The 23,816-nt window shown below is 46.7% G+C and overlaps 1 protein-coding gene across 1 annotated transcript in view; it reads left to right on the top strand.

The window, feature by feature from the left end:
• Positions 1–437: 437 nt before the first annotated feature.
• The window catches only part of CACNA1I (calcium voltage-gated channel subunit alpha1 I), a 151,598-nt gene continuing 128,219 nt past the window's right edge, over positions 438–23,816 (top strand). The window contains 2 exon segments of the mRNA XM_030959648.1: positions 438–585; positions 587–727. Coding sequence (XP_030815508.1) covers positions 449–585; positions 587–727 — 278 coding nt within the window. The 5' untranslated portion in view covers positions 438–448.

Raw genomic sequence — 23,816 nt, forward strand, 5'->3', positions numbered from 1 at the left:
GGATGGAAGAGCTGGGACAGCAAAGCTGCACCTGGAGCTGGCAGGGCTCTGTTAGGGACTGCCAGGGCAGGATGGCTCTGTTGTGTCAGGATGGGCCTGTGCTGTTCAAAACGTTGTGCTGTGTTCTGGTGCTCAGGCTGCCTCCAGAAGAGCTGAGATGTCTGGGATGGTGCAGCCCTCTGACAGGGTGTCTCAGGGGCTGCAGGGATGCTTTAAATGGTGATGGAGGGGAGCAGCCAGAGGAGTCTTGGTGGACAGGTGGCTGGTAGAAAAGAGCTTAAAACTGCTTCAGCACCAAGTGGCTTATCAGAGCCATCAGTCCTGCAGCTCTCCCCTGCTCTGGATTTGCTAGGAGAGCCCAGATGTGCTGTGCTTTTGCTGCTGATTCCCTGTGGGATATAATTTCTCTTTCTCGCTTCCCCTGCAGGGGTTCTCGCTTGTGGCTGGCATGGCAGAGTACGTCCCCCAGGCTCCCTCCACCTGGCCTGCAGGCCCGCAGCCCCCTCACACTTCTGCCAGCTGCCCCCTGGAGCCTGTGGATCTGGGCATCTCGGAGCAGCAAACACCATCGGAGCAGCCACCCTCCCCTGGAGCTGGGTGAGGATGAAGAAGCCGCATCCCCTCCAGATCCTGACGTCCCGTACCCAGACTTGGCCCCTGTTGTCTTCTTCTGCTTGAAGCAGACCACCAGCCCACGGAGCTGGTGCATCAAAATGGTGTGCAACCCATATCCTTTCTGAGCTGCTCCTTCTCCCTCCCTGCCTCTGGCTCCCTCCTGCCCCGTCCTCCCCTCATCCTGCCCTCCTGGGGTGCCTTGCAGGTAAGGAATAACTTTTATTACATTTTTAACAACCTTCTTTGTTCATTGCTTGTGTTTAAACAGAACCTTTGCTGTTTTAGTGCATGATTAAAAGACATTGATTATGAAAGAAGGGACTTCAGAAAGAGCTGCTGATAGTCCCAGGCACAGGGACTGGGAGTAGGGAGAGTGGAGGTGTGAGGAGAGCCTGTACACTAGAAAGCCTGTACTTCCCCTTCCCAGCCCCCTTTTTTCCTGGGAGAGAGTAGGATTTGCCAGCCCAGAAGCCTTTCAGACTGCCATGAGCAGTGGAGGTGTCTGAAAACAGAGGCTTCACTGAGAGCTCACCTTGCCTTACTGAGGGAACCACCACTCCTTCTGCACCCTGGGAAATCCAGGTTCCTTGCCTTTCCATGTAGTACATGTCACTGTCCTGCCAGTGCCTTGCTGGGATCTCTGGCCAGGAGTGAACAGGAGAGTGTGTGTTCCACACAGCCTGGGAGACATCTGTGGGACACAGGCATGTCCTCCCCTCCGTGGTCAGCAGTCACACACAGGTGTTGTCACTCATGCTCAGTGCCTTGATGGCGGGAGCGTCCCTGCAGCCCAGCAGTGCCACTGGCACCCACCTGCAGCCCAGCAGTGCCACTGACATCCACCTGCAGCCCAGCAGTGCCACTGGCACCCACCTGCACAGCTCATCACCAGGAGTCTGCCAGTGTGCTCTGTGGCTCCAGTGGTATAAAAGGCAGGTGGAGAAGTGCTGTTGTTCCTTGAACTGTGGGATCATGGATGGTGTGGAGGAAATGGAGAAGAAGAAGAGTCACCAGAGAGGTTGGTCTGAGGTTTTATGTGGATTATTTTCTAGCTGGAGATCTCAACTTGCAGCACTTTCTACAGGGAAGTTTCTTAGTTCCTAGTTAGGTGGGTATTAGCTATGAGGATGCCTGCTCTGGTTTTGATGTATACATTAAATCTGAATGTCTGGGCATACAGTGAAGACTAGCAAAATGTTTCTAAGAGTATTTTCAGCTTTAAGAGCCTAACCCCGGGCAAGGACTTGAAGTAGTGTCAGCAGTAACAGCTGACCTTAAATGGATGAGATTTGTTTTAATTTCAAGTGTAGGTAAAGGTTTGTGTTTGAGCTCTGAGCTCTTGTCTTAAAGTTCAAAAGCCACTGAAGAGAGGTTGCAGTCTCAAACACAGGTTATGGCTGAGAACACATTGGAGATTTAGATATTTTGCTTTCTTTTCCACTGGCTGCTCTATAAAATTTTAAAACTTTGTATTGAATTATGCATTGCTTTTCTATGACAGTGTGCCTGTGCTAGTTATTATGTCCTAGGAATCTTGTCCCAGCATGTGGTAGAGCAGGACTCAGAGAAAAGCCCAAGACATTTGTGTCACGATAAAAGGCTGGATTTGGGAAGTGAAAGAAGAGGGACAGCGTGGGTTTGGACTGAAGGCTTGCTTTTGGATGAGGGAAGGAGGTTGTGGAAGGAGACAAAAGCCTGTCCTTATTGCTGGCTAAAGAGTCACTCAGTAATCCCTCAAATTTGGTATATTGCAAGGAGTTTGCTTCAAGTTGTTGGAATTATTATCCAAGAAATTGGGCTGGTTTAGTTTTCAAGTGTTATTTTGGCCTAATCTGCAGACAAATGTGTTCTTTGACTTAGAAAATGACTTTTTCTTATTAGAAACTAGACAAAGGAGGAAAAAGCCTCATCCAATCACCTGTTGATGACCTTACATATGGCCACCAGGGAGTGAAGAGCAGCCCCTCTTGGAAGGGTTATGTCAAACTTGAGGTTTCAGCTCAGCTGTGTGATGTTGGGAGATTACATGACTAGTGGAGAGGTGAGGATTCAGCCCCTCCTCTGATTTGCTTTCAACCCCTTGTACTTCTCTTTTTAAAAGGCTGATGAAATAAATTATTACCTTTTTTTTTTTCTCAAATGAGGGGTTGCTTCTGCACCCTGAAGGCTTTTCACATGTAATCATATGCTCTTGGCATCACAATTTTTTTAACAGCATCATAGACAGGATGCATTTACATGGCCTGGTGGCAGATGCCTGGCTGGGAATCAGACCCTTCATAAGAGATACTTCTATGAAAATCAAACCATATCTTCTAGGAATTTCTATGCTTGCCTGCTTTTCATCCTTGTTACACTGAGCTATTGGGTCTCCAATGTGCTTAAGCTAAGCAGGGACAGGAGGAGTCACTGTCATAGGTCAACACCTGGCATTTTGTGAAGATTCAGCAAAAAGATGGGGTATATTAATTAAATGCCTATTAATCTTCTTGTAGAATTTTTCCTGGATTAGAGCTTCACGATTGCTGTTGTGGAAGTACTGTCAGTGAGATTTAAAAAGGAAACTCTGATAGTTAAGGGCCATGTAACAATTTTTTTAAGCACGAGGTCATTAACCACCAAATTTCAATTTAGGTAATTGCCTTCTAACTACTTAAATCCCCCTCTCCTGGAGATTATTTTTCCTTTTGTGAGCAGTCCTGCAATTTTGTTATGTGCTATTAAACAGCTGCCATATTGCTTTGCTGCAGTGCAGTAATAGGAGAAAGAACCACTTATTTCTTTGCTTTAAAATTGCTTGTGGAAGCATGTTAGTGTAGAGATGCGTGATGCTGTCGTTGCAAAAGTTGCAGATCCCAACTCCCTTTTAAGAAGAGGACTATGATCCCTGTGAAAGTCCATGTGTTTGTCCCCAAAGGGAGTATTTGCTGTGTTTTTGCTGTTGTAGTGTGTGGTGAAAAGGAGCCTGATGCTTTTGAGTTTGGTGATTTGGATGTTTTTGGGATGGCTTTACCTATAGCTCAAATGAATGCATGAATAAATTCAGTTTATTGGGAAGCAGGGTTTTTAAAATTTATTCCTAATATACCTTATTAGAGACAGATAAGCGCTGTTTCAGCTGAGTGTGCAATGCAACTCAACACTCACCTGGAGCCTGGCTTGTCCCCTGATTAGAAAGGAATTGTTGTGATGCAGCAATGAGCAACCAGCCAGCTGGTTTGTTTGTGTTAATTTGTGCTTTGGTAACAGAAGGCTGGACTACTTGGAGTTGTAGATCATGGAGCTGTTGCAGCTACAATGTTAATACAGTCCTTGTTTGAGATATGGCTATGAGAATGGCTGGAAGATTTTTTATTTCTTTTATAAAACCTAAACTCTATCATGTAGGATTTGAAGTCAAGCTTGGATGGGGAATAGGATGAAAAGCATAAAAAATGTTTCTAAGTCAACTGCATAGCATTTATCTTATGAATTTCTAGAATGTTTGGGACTAAATAGGGTGCCATGTGGCATACCCATTACAAATGGATTCTCATGAGAGGCTCTGCAGTTCACTGCTCTGTCATTTTCTTGCTTTTTATGTACCAACCTCTTGGTGAAGCTGTTGGCCCTTTGGGCTTCTGTTTTGCTCTCAAGCAGTGAAGTGTTGCATTTCCAGCTGATTTCAGTGGTGTAGGAGCAGCAGGTCAGATCCCAGATGAGCCAAAGCTTATGTGCACACTTAATTTTTATTACTGGGAGCTGTGTTTTACACAGTACTGAGCAGGGTGACTTCTTACAGCTGTGGCATGACTGTGTGTACTGAGGAGCTGCCTTGTAGCTCATTAGCTTTAAAATCCACTGAAAGGGGCTTTGCCATTGTATGCTGCCAAAATCCCACCTTGGTTCTGGAGATGCCTTTCACTGGTGGCATTGTCAGCTTGGACTGTGTGCTCCGTGCACAAGGAAACAGGACTGGCCTTGAGCATTTTGGTTGGAATCAAAGGAAACCTCAGCTTTTATTCCCCACAGGGATAATTTATGTATGAGTCAGTGCAGTATTGAATGGCTGGTGATGGCAATAGTGGTGTTCCACACTGGCACTGCCCCCTGAGAGCCAAGTGCAAAATGAAATTTTGGAGAAGAAAAAATGTGCGAGTGGATTGGTACTTTTCTCGGTGGCAGTGGCAGGAGGTGCCACAGTGCATGGGGACTGTGGGCTGCCAGAATCACTGCTTTTTGGGTGCTCTGTGGTTAAGGGGGCAACGACCCCATTGCTCATTAAGCTTTGGGTGAATGTGTTATATATGTAACATATGCGTATGTCAGATACCAGTTTGGGCAATTAGTTTATGTCCAGTGAAGATTATGTGCACGTTCTGTTGTATGTTGTGCTTGTTTCTGCCTGAAATTTGTACACTGTCAAACCCTGGACACAGTATTCATAATGACTGGCTGTAGTTATATAATAAACATGCATAATCTGCAAATTTATTGCAAATCTTGTAGTAGTTGATGACTGTCTTAAGGCCTGAGTTCCTGTAATCATTTGAATTTTACTTTTCTTTTTCACATGTGTTTGTATATATAAATAAAAATAATGATTTTCTGCATCTCTAGTAAGTAGAGAGAAGCTTGGAAATGTGACCAGAAAGTGTAATAATACATCAAAAATTGAGTGGCTTATGAATTTTAAGCAGCATTGATCATTCTTGAGAACCTGGGGATCATGGCTTTCTGCTCTTGGGGTCATTGGTATCAGCTTTTAGGTGCACATTTGAAAAACAGTAAAATTTATATGTTGTTCATGTGTCTCCATTTTAAGGGCAGCTCTCCTGCCTCTCTTAAAAAGCCTCTCTCAGAAGACACACGAAGAGTCTGGCATTTACTTGAGGACTTTTGACAGCTTTGTATCATTCCAGGTAACCTGGTAGATGTTGCTGCTGTGGCCTCCTTCCAGCCCAGGAGATATGTCTGTACAGCCAAGCCCCACCAATTGCACGAGTTTTTCTTTTTCTCTAAGAGGTTATCTGACCCCTCTGCACTCCACAACATTCTGAGTCAACTTTGCAGCTGCTCCTGTTGCATGGGAAGCTGGGATGGCCAGAGCTGTGCAGTGGGTGTGCAGTGTTGGGGGCACTGGTGTTCCCATGGGCATGCGCCAGATGCTTTTCAAGCTTTGAGGGAGCAAGACTGCTTTAGGTTCTGCTGGGTTTTCTGCCACCCTGCCAGCCTCCCTGCTGGAATGGAGCTTGCTATTAGCAAATAAGGGTCATTTCTAATAAGTCAGTTGTCTGGTATCTTGATTAATATTAATATTTGAAGGCACTGAATGCAGTGGATCAATCTATCATCAAGTGCTCTCCTCCCCTTTTGTGTTAGCAGTGTGCCTTAAAGCAGACATGTCTTACCCTTGTGAGCTGACCCTTAATTTCCCTGTTAATTTTCCCCTTGGAAAGCTGATAGGCTTTACCCCATCTAACTCCACCTGTCTGAAAACCATCCAAGGTCTCTGTATGTATTTGACAGACTGCAGCAGGAAATTGAGTGTGCCTAGCTGAACCTCTCTCTTCAGAGGGAGAAGCAGATCTCTGGAAGTTCCTGTTCTTCCTTTAGCAAAGAAGAAGTTGCTGGATAGCAGGCTGTAGCATTTGCATTTAGGATTGCTATGCTGTTTGGTTTCCCAGATGCTCTAGAAGAAGGCAAAGACAGGGAGCGGGTTTAGTTTTGGAAATTGCACAGTCTGAACATCTTAATGTTTCCGTAATGAAATATTGGGTAATCTTCATTTTGTGAGAGAAGAAGAACCCCATCCACCTGGACTCTGGATTGGGGAAAAGTAATTCTCTGAATTCCAGCTTTTTCTTAGGATAGCTGATTGTGGTTGGTAGGCAGGTGGCAGGGGAAGCATGATAGAGCTCAGGGCCTTCACAAGTCGTTGGGAAGGAAGTTGTCTCCACAAAACTAGTGGCAAGGGAGGGCCATTAGTGCGGGTCATTTGATGTGCAAATTTACGAGGGAAGTTTAGAGGAACCATTTGCACAGTCAGATGTGGTGTAAATGGAATTTAAACTCGTGCATTGTCATTAGTAGCACACAAGGGATGGATATGTTTGAAGGGGATTTGCATGCTTGAGATCTGTAAGAAATTGGCTGGGTTGTGTGTATGTGAGATGTATGCAATTTCAGGCAAGTGGGCAGATGTAAAGGGATGAGGTCTAAATTTGGCTGGCTTGCAAGATGGCCCTGGGTATCTAAGCACAAATGTTGAAACAGGATAAATCCCTGCCTCCCATCCCTTTAGCTTAATCCCTGGAGGGTTTTTTTTTATAGTGAGAACTCAAAGACCATGGTTTGGAAATGAAGCAGGACAGCAGCACAAACAAAACCAGGGCTCTGATTGAAGATTTAATGTTCATAGGGTCTAACACAACTGGAAATAAAGCTGAAGATCCGTGGTGCGTCCTTACTGTCTTCATTCAAAGCTCTGAGCATTTTTGCTGTTGTTGAAGGATGGATTCCTACTGTTGGAGGAAGGGCAATAACTGCAAAGCACAGAGGAGCCTGTGCTTTAGGAGAGGGGTTTTTCTGCTGTGTGTTTGTAGTGCCCTGTTTCCCTGATGTGTTTCAAACCCAATAAAAGAACTTGTAGGACTCCATGCTCTGATGCTTTAGGAAAGCAGGGCTAGGATTCTTACTGCAACAGCTTTTGATGAGGTTCCTGGGTTTATGGCTAGTGAATGTGGAAAGTGCGGGGAAGCAGGGGAGAGAGCATAGAAGATGCAAGTCATAAAATTTACTGGTATAAATCAGTGTTATTCTGTTCTACCTAGTAAGAACAAATCTGTATTCACCAGCCATTGATCTTCAGGTGAGGCTGGGGAGACTGGTCTTGTTTTGTCATACAGCACCGTGTATTTGTGGCAATCTGGGGGTATCTGGTACTGCTAGGCCAGAAGAGAGGGATGGTGTGCTCAGCTGGGATGCAGGGATGGTAGCAGTGCCTGTGCTGAGGGACATCCCATCCCTCTGAGGAGTGCATTCCTGAACTGAAACAAATGCTGAAAACCCTTTCTGGAGCATATTGTGCTTATTCACTGGAATATATTTTGCCTTGGAGATGAGAACCATTTATTCTTTGAAAAATGGCCAGTTTGCCTTTTTCAGTCTTTGTGAACACTGGAGCAGGGTGTGTTAGAGTGGCAAAGGGGCTCTTGTAGGAATAGAAAGGGCAATAAAAATGCTCCTTTTGAGTTCAAGACCTATAAAACACTCTGACCAGACCTCTAATTGCATGTCTTGTTATAACAATGTGAATTAATAGAATTAACCACTAACAAATTGACCAGCTGCTTATTTGAGGACTTGACACTCTTCCTACCCTAGACCATGGGAAAGGGCCTGCAGCTGTGGGTTGTGAGCATAATACTTGACAGGAGCTGCTTCAGGTGAGGAACAGTCAGCAGAGCTGCAGCTCCTCTGCAGCAAATGGCCTGCAGCTGGTCCCAGTGTGCCTGAGATGAGGCTGTGAAACACTTGGCCCATTACAGACCTGTGGAGAGAGCAGGAGCAAAGAGTCTGCCAAGCTGTCAGGCTCTAAGCTGGAAAGATCTTTGTGTTCCTGGAGAAACACTATCTTTGGATAGGCACTGTGTTTTGGTGTAGGAAGGCTCTAGTGTGGTGTAGGATGCACCAGGCTCAGGCTGGCACCCACTTCTGTCCTCTGCTCGCTTTGCCCTCTGGTCCTTGGTCAGCCCTTTCCTGGAGTGCCTGGTGTATCTCTGTGCCACTGCCTCTCCTGTGCTTCCCTGTGTGCTGGGGGGCAGGGAGCCCAGCCCAAACACGTCCTGTTTGACAGGTGCTTCTCTTAAATGGTGCTTCTCTTACAGCCTCTGGCAGGTGGGGCAATGGGATGAGGGCTGAGGGTGGTGGGAAGGGCCACCAGCTGGGGCTGCCTGTTCTGGAGACAGATCTGGTGGTGGCTTGGGCTTGCCCTCTCTTTGTCACTGCTGCTCCTTGGGCAGTTTGTGCTGTGCTATCTCCTGCTGCCTGTGCTCCTCTACCAGGGAGGGGCTGCTGCCCCACCTGCCTCTCCTCCTTGGGGGGGTTCTCTGGGCTCAGCTGTGCAGAAGAGAAGGAATCATCTCAGGAAAAGCTTTGGAGGAGGAGAGAGGCTAGCTCAGGGGAATGGCTTTTTATCCCACGTCAAGAAAACAACAGAGCTGTGACCAGCAGCCAGGGAATGAGGCTGAGATGAGCAAGGAAGGCAGGTCAGAGTGCAGCTGGACTTGTAAAATGAGAGATGAAGTGTGGTGATGAAGATGTAAGATACTGATGGGGAATGATATGTGGAGGTTATCTAGGTTGGGAACAGGTGATGCAAATCCCTGCTGACCTTGGCAGGCATCTCAGCAAACCTTGAAATCAGTGGGATTGAAGGCAGCTGATGGACCTGGGGCAATCAGCACGAGTGCTTGATCTCTGGCTGCCATCAAGGACTGTGAAGTAAGAAGCTGCTGGTGTGATAGCAGTGCAAGCCTTGGCTGGAGAGCCTGCACAGCTGCTTGGGTAGCTTGGCTGCTCTGAGGGATGGAGCAGTGCTGGGGCTGGAACAGCTCTCACCTGCCCATCCTGACCGCAAGGTCAGCATGTGGGGATGGAGATGGAAAGTTTATCTTGGCCTTTCCCTTCTCCAGCTTTCTCCATGCCCACTGCATCAGTGCAGCCTGGGGAGGGGAGCAGCTCCCTCAGGGGGGATGGGGGATGTGCCAAGCTGTGATGTGGGGACCATCTGTCCCCCTGAGACAATGGTGCCATTTACACTTGCATACTGCAATTCATCCAAGAGGAAAGATAAATCTGTCCTGGCTAATGATACATCACACTCTTTGCTTATCCTTTCTTCCTTTAGTTTTCTCTCCTCCAGTCTCCTCTTGTCATCACCTACTGTGCTTCAGTCTATAAAAGAAGCCATTGCTCCTCCTCCTTGAGTGTGATTTGATGTTTGAGTCCCTGCAGCTCCTCTAGCAGACTCCCCTGTGACTAGCCACCCTGTCTATCCCTTTTCCTCTCTGTCTGTGGCAGTTTGTCATTTTCCCCCTCTTTTATTATTTCCCCTGCTGTCATTCCTGGGCTTTGCTGCGAGCAGCCTGTCTGCACTGACTGTTCCTGCCCTTGAATTGGCTCCTTCTGGTGGGTGCCTCCCTTGGCCAGTATTGTGGACACCCAGCTTCCTGGGGTGAAAGGTCAGGGCTTAAAGGGGAGACCTGGAGGTGGCATTTAAACAGAGGACATCACCCATTGGCTTGTTTAGAATGAGGAAAAAGGCTAGGGCTCTGCAGAGGTGTGAGTTTACCTGTGAAAACAGCAGATTTCTGCTATCTCTGGAAGGGATTTCTGCATGGCAAGGTGGGATTGCTCCTTCCTTGTACTCACAGGCTGCTTCCATCCCCCTTTAGAGCATTCCAAGCCCAGCTCAGCTGCTGTCTTCCTGTGCTCTCTGACACGCTCGTGGCACCTCTGACACCCCCATGCTGAGCTGTCAGTGTGCAGGAGCACTGAGCTCATTTCTGAGCTGCAGAGTCCAAGGGGTGCATCCACCTGGGAGCAGGGCCGGGCTGCTGGAGGTGACCACCTCCTGAGCCGCCCTGGGTGACCCTTGCTGCTGGATCAGCTGGCCCTGGCCGTCTCTGGGCTGTAGCTGGTGCTCTGCTGATCCCTGCTAACCAGGTCTGGCTCCTGTGGGCTGGCACAGACAGATGTGAGCTCAGCATGCTGGCTGGGAGCTGTGTGCCTGCAATCTCCTGGCCCTGTGCCCCAGCTTGGAAGGTGCTCAAGGATTCACGTGCAAAAGTTGAACCAACAGTGCTGTCTCAGCCTTGTTCCTGACCCCTGGACCTTTGTGAGGGCTGTTTCATCCTGACTTTAATAACTGGGTATTGTTTGTCACTACTTCCCCAGGGTAGCAAAAAATTGCTGAAATGCTACAAGGGCTTTAAGACTTGTAGGAACTGGATGCTGGGAGAGACAGAGTGAACCAAATGTACCTCTTGGGGGATTTCTCTTCTCAGAGTCACGGATTAAAAAGGCTAACATCAGTACAAATTCATCCAGGAGAAAGCTGCTGAATCCAGTGCTTGTAATGCTAGCTCTGAGATTTGCCTCAACAGGCAAGAAGGGAAAGAAGGAAAGAAAACACATGGTAAAATATTAACCTCCCTATTGGAACAGGCAGTTTGCAACAAACAGCAGCTGTTCTCTTTCATGGCATGAAAGATGTAGGAGCTCAATATTTGAGGGTGGAGAAATATTTTCTTCCATGCAGAGGTTGATAGTTTCTCACATCAAAGATCCAAAATATCTGCTCATCTTTCAAGCCCTGCTTATTATTTGGAAGCATACTGAAACATCAGTACTTGGCAAATCTGCCTTGCCCCATCATTCACACACCCCAAAAGGAAATCTCCCAGTCTTTACCTGTATCCTGCATCTTGCTTTGCAGCCAAGAACGCCTCACTCTAGTGTTCCCCAAAGAATACCATGTCTTTATTTTCTACAAAATGTTCTACAGATCATTTACCAGCCAGCTAGCAGATGTTAACAAGAATTGTTAACAATAATCAAGCTAAAACATCTTTGAGAAAAGTAGGTTTTTTATGTATTGCAGTTTTTATGTAATTATTTTTGTTCACATATTTATCAACTTGTGATGTAATTTTTGCTTTGAGTAAGTCTCTTGGGTTTGTAGGTGATTTTGAGAGGCTCTGCTTTGTCCACGTGTGAGATTCAGGCCAGATCTTGAACATGTTTATCATGAGCGAGTTATATTAAAAAAGACAGGCTTATAGAAGAGCAGCAGTAATAATATATTGCCTTTGGTACTGCCTGATGTTCAGTGCCACTGGCCAACTGTGATATTTCTTAATGAAGGATTTTTTTCCCTCAAGGCAATTTTTTCTTGCTTTTTGCTTTCCCTCTGGCTCCTTTCTGATTAATTTTCTTGATGGAGGAGGATCCTTCCCAGCTTGGGAGTTTGCTCCTCTCCTCTCTGTGCTTGCTGACCCACTGTTTAGCAGCCTTGTGCTGGCAACTGCTCTTATCTTCCCATCTGGACCCCTCTCTGGAAGTGGGATTTTTGTGAGTGGAGGAGGCTCTAGATGTTATCCCACTTGTTTTATACAGGAAAGTCCTTTGGAGACAGCAGTCTTCTCACTGTTTTCTTGTAGCATTTTTTTCATCCCATGCTATGGTTTCCCAATTTTCCTTTTTCTTGTAGGTTGACCCTGTTGTCTTTCCCTGTGTAGACAAACTCCTCATATTATATGTTTTCTTCCTTGCTGAGTAATGTTTTTCCTTCTTTTCCTGCCCAGTAGGATCTCTCAAGAATCTCACACAGTTCATCCTAGGGCCAGAACATGAATAGAACCAAAGAAATGGAAGACATAATTTCCATTGTTACATGAGGTAGTAGCATAGTTTTCAAAACCTGTCCAACTTTTCTATTCTATTCCTTTTTATCCATTAATAAAACCTTAATTTGAGGTCTGGGAGGCAGGGATCAGGTGAAACTCTGGGAAGGATACTGAAGTGGAGGACTGAGAAGCTGAGGAGGAAGATAAGGCCACTGGGTCAGGCAGCCAGCAGGGATCTGGAGTGCAGAGCTTGTCCACCAGGTATCTGCCCTCCAGAGTGGAGGGGCTGGGCAGCAATGGCATGAGGCAGCACCTGGAGAGTGGGCTGGTTGGACTGGGTGAGGATAATGGAGGGGTGGGTGAGGAGAAGGTCTGGGCTGGAGGGCTCAGCCTGCAGCAGGAAGGGGTGAGGTGGGAGCACCCCATGGAGTGAAGTAATGTCCCTACCCTAGAGCCTTCATGCTTTGTATTCCTACTGATTTCTGTTTCCCTCTGCCAGCAAACTCCTGTAAGCTCCCTGGCTGAAGAGGTGTCACATCACTGTCTTCACTGATGCCATCTCTCCCTGTGGGGAAAAAACCAAACCTGAGCATGTGAACCTGCCATGAAAGGTTGTGTTGTGAATGTGGTGTGGAGAGGGTGAAACTGAGATTCCACATTCATCCTTAATTCTGTCTGAATTTATTGGATTGGGTCATATCAAACAGTCTCTCCTGAGCATATTCAAAGCACTTTTTTTTTTTTTTTTTTTTTGCTATGGCAGCTGCTAATTTTTCCCCATTTGGATGGGTTATTAGAGGATGAGTGGATGAGTGCAAGGGGTCTTGGGTTACCCTGCTGCCCCATGTGGAAGCAGTGTTTCGGAGCATCCAGCAGCAAATGCTAGTAAAAAAAAACCATCTGGGACACTTAAGAACAGACAAAATAACTTTTTTTATTTGCAGTCATTGACATTCAACTTAGGTTTCCTCATAGCAGTCATACCTGCTATGTAAGTCTCAGCTCAAGCTGCCAATCAAATGAAGCTCTAAGCAAATGAGACAGGGTGTTGGAAGGAAGAGGAGTTTGTGGTAGGATTAATTAAAATTAGTGTTATCAGTGTAGCTGCATGCAGCCTTCCACCATATAGGTCAGCTCTCTCTGAAGCCTCAAGTTTTCCCTACAATGCCATAATTAACTATTAAAGTAGGTACTTAAAAAAACCATTCCTCCTCCAGAAAACCATAACTCAGGATTCCTTTTTCAAAGCACAGAATTAATTGCATCCTTCCACCGTATCTTTGAGGTGCTGTTATTTCTTTAAAATGCATTTACAGCATATTGTGATATGTCACACATCCTTTAAATATCCAATAGCTTTTTAACTTTTAGAGATCTATTTCACACTTAGTGGCATGTCTGTAATGCATTTTTCTGCAATGTGTGGCAGATGTCTGGGGAAACTGTGTTTGCTCCCATATGGGGGTTATTTTGCTGGAAAATGAAAGAGGGTTGACACTTCATTTGATTTTCCTGAGCTGTCACATCAGGGATTCTCTATCTGGGTGTGAGACATGAATCCAGATCATACATAAACTGCACAAGGGAAGATGTGCTCCCTTCCCTGGCTCAAGGGGGACTTCCCATTGAAGAACATCCTCTGATTGTGACGGTGGTCACAAGGGTTTTTGGGGTGAAGGAAGAGACGAGATCTTTGACTCTGTTACAGAAGGCTTGATTTATTATTTTATTATATATACATATACTATACTAAAAAGAAAAAGAAAGGGAGAGTTTCCAGAAGCTGCTAAACTAAGTAAGAAAAATAAAGAATGAATAACAAACCAGCTCTCTCGGACTGTGTCCGAGAGATCTCAGTTCTGGATTGGCCATTCACTATAAACATGCAAGCTGGCCAATCCAGACAGACCTGTTGCATTCCACAGCAGAAGATAACCTATTGTTTATGTCTTGTTGCTGAAATTCTCAGCTTCAGCAGGAAAAATCCTGAAAGAGGATTTTTCATGAAAGAAATATCTGTGACACTCTGAGGGCTACAAGGGGGAAAACAGCATGGGGAGGTCTGCTCTAGGATCCCCTGCTCCATGGGACTTTCCAGCATGCTCTGGACATACAGAAATAACATCAAGACTGTACTTAGACCTCCCTCTATGAGAAGGAGGCAGCTTTGAGGTTGCTCAAACCTTAAGGAAACGCCTGATACTTGTGACCGAGGTTCCTGAAGTGAGCTGGCACTTGAGGGTTGTGTGGTGCTGAATTTGACTCCTGGAGAGGCCTCCTACGTGCCAGGGCTGCAGTGACTTAGGATGTGTCAGACCACCACCGCACGGTTGTGGTTTATGGACAGACAGAAGGATATTTGTCATCTGTGTTGGCCAACAATCTCCGTCTGCAGATCTGTTTGCAGATCTGTGCTTCTGTTCTGACTCCTTCCTCTCTGCTCTGTCTGAATGTGGCTTTGTGTCCCCTTGTCCTTGTGCTGTGGGGAGCTGTCCCTGTGTTTCCTTTCCTGTTCCCAGACTGAGCACCGTGCTCAGGGCAGGCCCCTCTGTTGTTTGCCCTGCAATATCAGGGGGAGGGGAGGAAGCTGAGCAGGGAAAGTGCTGCAAGCCCCTGCAGGTAATGCTTGTGCCAACATCCCCCTTTTCTGAGACAGATGCAGTGGGGATAAACACCAGGTGTCACTTACAGAGTAGTTAAATGCACCAGCAGTGCCTGTTTTGTCGTGTTAGGACAGAAGAGCCTTCCAGCTTTAGATTTCAAAAGATTGCCAGTGGCACTTGGCACATCCCTCCTGTGCACAACCTGGGAGGCACTCCTGAGTTTCTGGGCAGTACAAATGCCCAAGAGCTATTTGGCTGTGGTAGCAGTCAGTGTCCTCACTGCTGGTATGTGTGAGCACAGGCACAGGCTGTTGAGGCATTTCTGGGCAGAATTTCCTAGGGACTGAGGAGCAAAGCCCTGGGGGAAGCTGTCACTGAGGGCACAAAGCTGGCAAAGCAGGAAGGTTCTGGATATCCCTGGAAATACAGACATGGAGGTGTGTCTCCTGCATGGAAGCAAGTGGATGGGTGGGTGAGTGACCTGGAATGTCCCCCACCAGACTCAGGGTGTCAGTGATCCCATCAGTGGAAGCAAAGGTGACAGGTTAGACAGATCTAGAGGGAGAGCACAAAAGTAATTATTTCCTTCCCCAGCCACTTGACTTCTCTGGGTACTTCTTGAGCTCGATTAAGCTGATTAGTGTCATGCACCTGAGGCTTTGTCTTGTACCCATGGCATTTCGCATTCTTGTTTGCATGTGTGAAGGGTTTTCTCACCCATGGCTGTGACACCTCTGCCCCCTGGACTCAGGATTATTCTTTTCTGATGATTAATGGGTCTCAGCTTTTCAGGAACACAAAGGCATTCCCAGTGGAGGATCTGATGCCAAGTCTTTAGCTGCTGGGTTTAACAGTTACACCTGGGATTATTTCATCCCACTGAATGACCTCTTCTGAGACGCTGCTGCTTCCCCCAAGTGGGTTTGTATTTATAGGTTCACCTCTGCACCCTTTCCCCACCAAGAGTGCTGCTTGTGCCTGGTGCCCTCAGCACGTAGCTACAAACAAGCTTGTGCTTGAAAATTGTGGGAAGGCCTTGTGCACCTCATGGAGCCAGAGTGGTTCTCTGAAATGTAGACAAGCAGCAGCCAGGACACCAAATAGCACAGAGGATTGGCCAGAAGAAAAGTATAGGAGCTGTTAGTGCAATGTATGTATTGCTTTTATACTGTTAACTCCTGTATTGATACACATACACAAGAAAGATATTTGATTAGGTGATACAATTACTACATAATAAATCATCTGAGTTCTTTATTACTCTAATTTGTACGCATCTGAATAAATCAGAGGTGCACTCACCATTCCTTTGCCATCCCTGGAAGATGCAGGAGGATTAGAAAACATTTGCATTGATGAGTCTTGGGTAAATATTTGACCTACTGGTGAATTCCTCTGCAATTATCCTTTGGAGGGATTTGCTGTGCCTTCCTCTGTGCATCTGTCTGGGTGATGCCAGAGGGATACAGGGAGAAATGGAGGGAGTCTCTCACTGGTGTTTCAAATCCTGGGGGAACTGAAAAGGTCTTGAGGGGAAGGTGAGGTTTTAAACTGGTTTTTACTGATCAAGTGGTAGAGGGAAGTTTGGAGTTATGAGGAGAGAATAGGCCGTGGTGTTGGAAATCTAGTTGGCTGCTGTATGTTGGGGGCATCTGGAGATCATGAAAGCCATGAGACAATCAAAATCAGTGAGCTCCCCAATGCTCTTCAGGTGTGTTGGAATCCCAGTGTAAATCACCAATGCAAGAAATTGTGCTGATGGTGGGAGCAAAGTCCCCCCAACTCTTTCTGGGCACCTCCCTGTGGGGTGACATATCCAGTGCAGATGAGAGGTGTGATTTGGTTAAAAAATGGGCTGTGCTACAGGGGCTGGAGTTCACACCCAGGAAATGGGCTGCTAATGAGAGAGCCTTGTTTTGGCAGAGGTGGGCAAAGGGCTGCCCCTGCCTGCTGGCTGCATGAGAGGTGTGTTGGGGCTCCAAAGCTGCTGGGGTCAGTGCAGGCAGGTGCTCAAGCGTTTGAGTTGTGTGTGCTGTGCTTAATGAACTCACCACCCAGAGTTCTCTTTGCTAACCCCTTGGGTTTCTCAAACTGGGTGTAAATTTTAGAACAGAGAACAAGCTCTCTCTTGCAGAAGTTTGACCACATTTCTTGTTTTGGTCAGGGTGAGCACACCATAAAGAACAGCCTTTGTGTCTGTGCTGGTTTCATGCTTCTGTTCAAACCAAGCATTTACTGAAACAAAATTAAATCTGAGCTGGCAAGTTGAGTTTGAGTTTCGGCTTCAGTTGGCCTGTGCTTTGTTCAGATTAATTCTCTTTTCCCCCAAATGCTCGTACCTCCCACCCCATCCCCCAGACAGGGAGGCAGCTGTTGAGCTGTTGTCATTTCTCTGCCTTCACAAAGGCACAGTGGGAAGAGGAGACAAAGCAGAACATCATCTGCCTTCTGCTCTGGTGGCAGGCAGGGAGCTGAGCTCCCAGAGGAGCTGTGCCCAGCTGCTGCCATGCATCGCTGGGATGCTGCTCCACGGGGATGCTCGTGGGACAGGCCTTGCTGGAGGGAGAGACAAGGAAGGTCCATGAGAAGAGGCAACAGTCCAAGCACTGTGAAGGTTCCCAGCTTGGGTAATGCACGTCTGTGTAGCTGTCTGAGGGAGAAGTGCTAGGGAGGACCTCCTGGGATGGCCAGGCAGCCTGGAGCATGGATACAGCACAGGAAAGAGGACCTGGGGGATGAGAGGAAGCAGAGTGTTAGTGCTCCTAGGAGCTGGAATGTCTTTAAAGCTGACGTGTTGCCATGGTGTGCCTGGCAGTAAAGCTCCCTTGTTGCTTCTCTAATTCCATTCAGGCAAAGGAGAATGGTGAGGGGATTAAAAACAATGCAGAGCAAAGGCTCTGTCTCCTGCTGGAGCGTGCTCTCCTTGGCTCCTGCACCCTCCACCACCCAGGGCTCTCTGCAGCTCAGTCCCCCACAGGGGTTGGGTGAAACAGCTTCCCTGGTGCCTGCTGCCCCAGGCTAATGCACTGCTTCCCCACATTGTGAGAGAACACCTGCCACAGCTTCTGCATGAACAGCAAACCAGAGAGAGAGAGAAGAGAGCTTTCTGGAAAGCCAGGAGTGTGGGTGTAGGACTGAAGGCAGCAGCACCAGTGGCAGTACTTCCACTAAGGTAGACGGGGGCAGAACTGGGTTTGTGGTGGTCTGGTGTTAATTAGCTTCCTCTTCAGCTGTTTCTGAGTGTGTTAATGGTCCTGTAGCAGACATATCAAAAGATCCTTGACTGCAAGATATTACAGGTAATGTCACCTAGAAATATTAGTAGCAAGGAAAAGACACAGGATGCCACTTTAACCCTGTTCATCTTGCTTAGCTCTATCTCCTCAATAGAATTTCCTCACCATTGTCCATCTCACATTGCCTTGTGGTCTGACTGTCTCTAGACCTCCTGACTTCTGGATCCCTTGCTGTCCCTGCCTGGGCCCCTCAGCTGGGCAAGCCACACTGTTCCATTGCAGGGTGCTGGGGACCAGCCCTATCAAATCTCAGTCTTCACCCCTTGCCCCCCATCCACAACTTGCTCTCTCCTGTTCTCTGATTGTGCCCCAATGTCTTGCCCCACTACCTTGGTTGGTCTTTTTCTCCCTAAGACTTGCTGTGCCACAGGAGCCCCCATGCAGCCAGCATGGCCCTCACCTGTCTGTGCCCACAATCATCCTCCATCTGCAAAATGACTTTATCCTTTCACTCCCCTTGTTTGCTGGGGAGACAATAGTCGAGTCACTATTCCTTCAGCATCTAATATGGGGGAAATAATGTCTATAGAAGGAGCTGTGGTGGTAGAGGGAGAAGCTGCTGCTGTTCCTCTGCATGGGGTTGACCATTCTATAGTTCTTGAGCAGTTCAGGTGATGTGGGATTCCCTTCAGTGGGATGGAACTGCTGCAGGGGGTGAGCCAAACCCCTGCTCAGGGAAGGAGCTCTGAAATGGTGAAGAAACAGTCCTGTTTCTCAGAGTGCAGCTTCCTGAATCTCTCCTTGCTTTCATAAGCAGCTGCTTCTCCATGGAGAGGTTCCCTGTCCTGTGTCACCTCCTCTTCCACAACAGCCAAAAATATTCCTGTGTTAGGCAGAGGCACTTCCAGTGAAAAGAAGCCCTTTCCTGTCAGGGTTCAGTGCAAACATTTGCTTGGGAAAACTGGGCTTGAGTCTTGTCACAGGTAAGGTACCCCAGGGGAGCCCTGCTGCTCTCTTGCCCCAGGGGCTCTCTGCTTTGTTCTCTCTCCCCCCTTCAGCCCCTGTGCAACTTCTGCAGTGGGTCTTTCTCCTTCACAGTGAACTGCCAGGCTCCTTGTGCCCACACTTGGTTACTGATGGATTGACGGTGTCTGAAGTTTGGGTTATTAATCCCGACCTGAGGCAATATCTCATTAATGAAAATAAAACTGAAAATTAATAGAAGAGGAAATAAAGAGGCTGAAATTCGATGAAAGGGGAATTGTGAGGGAGAAGAGTGAAAAAAGGGGAGAAGAAATTCAGTTTGGGACTTGATTTCTCTGGCGGCAAAGTGGAGAGAAGGAGAAATCTGAGTCTTAACAGGGCAAGAGAGGACAGAGAGGTGGATGGAGAGAAAGGAGGGTCAAAGGAGCCCTTGCCTAGGCAGTCTGCCATGGGCCTGCTGAGAAGTCAGCAGGGCCAGGCTGAAGCAGATGGGGAGCGAAGGATTAGAAGCCTGAAGGCTGCATGAAATATTTAAGATGCTCCATCAAAATATCTTCTCAATGGGGCGAGATTCTGGGTGGGAGGGACAAGAAAAGCTTGGCTGATAAAAAGAAATAATAATTTTAAAAACCTGACAACATGTAGCTCTCTTCTTTACATCTGTCCTCTTATCTCTGGGGCACTGGGCAACCTGATCTAGAGGGTGGCATTTGTGGGAGGGAGGGGGAGAGGGCTGAAACCAGATGATCTTTGAAGTCCTTTCCATCTCAAGTCATTCTAGGATCTTACTTTCTCCAGAGATGAGATGTTCAGTTATGCTGGATACAAGTCCAGGCTTCTCCAACCTTTGAAGCTTTAGTTTGCTTTTGCTTTATGTTTCCTCACATTCTTCCTCCTCTTTTCCCTGTTCCCCACACTCACAGCGCCTGTCACACAGTAACCATCTCCAGTCTAGCTGTGTCTTGCTCCCCTCTCCTACTGCTGGGGTAGGTGTAGCTCTGCCCCCTTTAGAGGTGTCCCCTTTGGACACAAATGTGTCTTCCTTGACCCTCTCAAGCCCTTTTCTTCCTCCACTTGGTGCCTGGTCCTCTTGACATCTGCTCTTGGGAGTGGGATGGTTTGACCTGCATCTCAGTTCAGTGAAGCCTTGAGCTCAGCTGAGGTGAAGCAGGAACAGAATCTGTTGTAAAAGCATCCACAAGGATTTCTGACTTTATCTCCCACTTTATCTCACGTTGGCTGACAAAGGCAAAACTTGAAGTGTAATGGATGTCAGTGAGTGTCTGAGGATCCAGGGAATGGCAGAGCCCAAGCGAAATCAGAAAACTCAACTGTCTCATGAGGTTTTGGACCACTGTGTCCTGCATTCTGCCTACAAACAAATGCCATTATGCAATTCTATCACCCTTTGCTTTTCCTGCTTCCCTTCCTTCCATGAGAGCAGAGAGGGCTATTGCCTTTGGACTGGATGTGTGTAATCACCATGACCTAGTTTGGGAACTGAGTCTAGAAGGAGAGAAATCCATGTCCATTAAGTTAAAAAATACAGTAAATACCTACTGTGTTCCCTCCCCATGCCCTGCAAATCCAGTGTTAAATTCACTTAGTAATTTAGATCAGGCTTTGGTTATGTTAAAAAATAAATCTCAACACCTTTAGCAGATGCAGTTTTTAAATGTAGAAAGGAGTGCAGACTTAATTCTGAATGTTTCCACTCTGGAGAACTCATTTAGGGTGGCAGGTACTGCACCTTTCTTTTGTGATCTTCCTGTGCATAGTGTGTCCTGGCCACTGTTTGCTGCCTCCCTGTCCCTGTGAACTGTGCCTGATTTTTTCTAAGATGGTGGAATTGTCTGTTCCTGCTGCTCATCCAGCTGAGGTCTGCAGGTCCATGGTAGTTTTTGGGTTTGGGTTTTTGTGAGTGGGGCAATAATGGAAGGAAGGATATGAAGTACATTTGACATGGTTCAGGAAGCAAGTGAGCCTGGGGCTGGTCTCCAGGTTTTCTTGATTGCTCCGTCTGGCACCAGAAAATATCACAGGACACAGACAATTGCTGCTGCATTGAAAGGCAGGATGTGCTACAGGTCTGTACCAGCATGAGTTAGTAAATGTGAAGGAGTGAACAAAAAGTAAATGTTATCTCAGATGACAAAATAACATGCTTTCATAACAAACTAGCATCCTTTCCTAGGATTGATGGCTTCCTATAAACCTGAGCTGGTTTTTTTCCACCCTTTGGTACTCACAGAGAGAAAATGGTCAGAAAACCTTTTGGGATTTCCCCCCATCATTTTTGTAAATGTTCCTAGGTACTGAAATATGTGGTTAAGGCCAGTGATAAAACAGCCACAGTACAAGACAGCAGCATTTAATCTGATTTTTTTTTCCAAAGATGTGAAATATGTGTCTGAATTTGCAAGAGCAGTATGGAGTTCATATCTGAGTAGATTATGCATGGGAAGCCTGCATGTTGATGCTGTCTCTCCATAATCCTGTATCAAGACTGATACTGAGCATTACCTTATCTCTCCTCAACTGTTGTTATTCTCTTTGGCTGTTCTCATTCCTCCCTCATTAGGAGGAATCCATGAAGGAGGAGGGAAAAATACAGAAACCTGATTTGGCTCAGGAAGTCCTTGAGCTGAGAGTGGTTGGCAGCTGGAAGAGTGCCTAAGGGAAGTATTGTGTCTGCTCATCCCATTTTTGCACACTTCTCTGGGCAGCTGTGTTTGCTGCCCAGTCTGGGCAGAAGTTTGGTCCAGCTTGAGATGCTCATTTTTAGTTGTTTTTGTTATATTATTCTGACGTTCCCTGACTTGTGTAGGCTGGGAGTCTGTAAACTCTTAGGTCAATTGTGGGTTTTGTTTTGTTTTTAAACATCTTTTCTGCTTAATTTTTATTACCATCTGGCATCCCCCTGCCCCTTTCTTTCAGGACACTTGTCCTTTTGATTGATGTTCCCATTTAGGGGGACATGGGACCTCCAGCTCTGGAGGAAACAGGATCTGCTCTACTCAACACCTCTTGGTGGGCATTTCTTGCTCATGGTCAGTGAGTGTGTGGGGTTGGAGACCACAATCTCAGCACCTGGTGGTGCCCACCCCATGTTTTTACCTGCTGCCTAGAGCACTGGGGGAGCAGGCAGGACAAGTGTCCAGGCTCTGTGGTGTCCCATCCTCCGTCCCTACACTGAAAGCAGATCAGGAGTAAGAGCTCTCCCACAGGAGGGAGGTAAATGTAGGTTGGGAAAGTAGATGCAACATAGAGATGAACTGCTTGCTTTGAGAGGATGGAATGCCCTCCAAGAGGGGGATCCTTGGTTGGATACATCAGCCTGGCTCTGATTAACCTGTACACTGAATTCTGTTTCAAGGCTTGCTTCGTTTGTCATCTCCCTCTCTTTTTAAGTGTATATGAGCTTTTGGTCTAAACATTTAATTGTGGTGACCTTTTCATTCTAGGCTGTGATAGTTACAGTCCATAATTATAAAGAAAGATCTAGACCAACTTATTTACTCAGCCAAGTCTTAAAGCTCATTTGAGGACGAATCTGTAGCACAGCAAACAAGTACACCGGTGATCCAGCAGCCTGAGACTGCTGAAGGAGAGCACAGGCTGGGCAGAAGTTTTTGTTCCACTGCACAAAGGCACAGACCTGTTGCACGATTATTGCATTTCCCATTTGTGGCTTTACACCAGATCTGCAGTGTTTTCTGTACTCTCACAACAGCTCAAGCTCCCACAGGCTGGAGTTATGATTTAGTTATAACTCCAAGACACCAATGTGTGCCAGCAAGAGATGCAGGTGACTTAAATGGAACTGGTTTTCTTTTGCTGTTGGATGGGTGTTTGTGTGAGATAATCACTTATTTCTGACTTTTCTTTAAAATCATATCCAAAGTAACTTGTGTTATTTTAGAAAAGGTTGTCCTCCTATCCTCCCAACCAAACATTTCCTTTGTAATGGATTTAGCTGCAGGTGCTGTTCCCAAGCTTCTTTCTTTAGACTCAACATAATTTGAGGTTTTAAGACCTCCTAAGCTGTTTTCTAAAGTCATGCTTACTGTTCAAGACTGCATCTAATAAAATACTGCAAGCATGAAGTAGTCTGGATGAAGGCAATGGGATGAATGAACACAAGCTTTGGTGGGTGTCCAAGAAACAACCCTGTAAAGGACTCAGGGGCAGGCAGGAGTGTTATTTAACTTCTTGGGAATGACAAGAAAATGCTGTCAGCCCTGGTAAAGCCCGCTTTCAATCCCCAGGAGCTGGTCTTTGTTCACAGGTGTTATACTGACAGTAGCACAGACCAATGCTAATGGAGACAGAGGTGATCAAGGCTTTGGAGGGGTGGGTCATCAGTGAACCCACTCCCCCTTCTTAGTAGAAGCATCCTGTACACCTAAAGAAGTCAAAAGTGAAAATGAAAAAAATGTTTGGATACGGCTGATGCTTGCGGTTTTGAAGGGAATTTAGGTTGAGGGCAAGACAGATGTTGAAGGGAGGGATTAATTCAAATTGGATAAAGTGCCTAATTTGCCTAAGAGGTTGCTTAGAGAAAATGACAACTTGTAAAAATTCTGCCTAGCACTGGGCTGCAGTTTAGAGGGTGAAAATGATTGTTCAGCAGCCGCTGACAGCCCGGAGGGAGCTCCAGGGGCATTCACTTGCCAGCGGGGCGCAGCCTGGTGGGCACTGGGGCGGGGACACTGGTTCATTCGTTTATCATCATTTATTTATCATCTGAGCTCTCCCTTGTGGGTTATCCCTGTCTGGGCAGAAGGCAAGATGAGACTCTGTGAAAGAGCCCTGATTAAAAGAGGAGGAGGAAGGATGAATGCTGTGCTCCTCAGAGAGGGGGCTTTGTAGGGAAAGCACTCAGGTGTATGTGCAACATTGCCTTGAAGTCTCCTGTAGTAGAATATAAATGTGTTTGCCTTCTTCCCAAACCACTCTCTCCATCTGTTTTATGTTTTAGGCACCTT

The sequence above is a fragment of the Camarhynchus parvulus genome, chromosome 1A, assembly GCF_901933205.1.
Source record: "Camarhynchus parvulus chromosome 1A, STF_HiC, whole genome shotgun sequence".
In the NCBI taxonomy this organism is placed as follows: domain Eukaryota; kingdom Metazoa; phylum Chordata; class Aves; order Passeriformes; family Thraupidae; genus Camarhynchus; species Camarhynchus parvulus.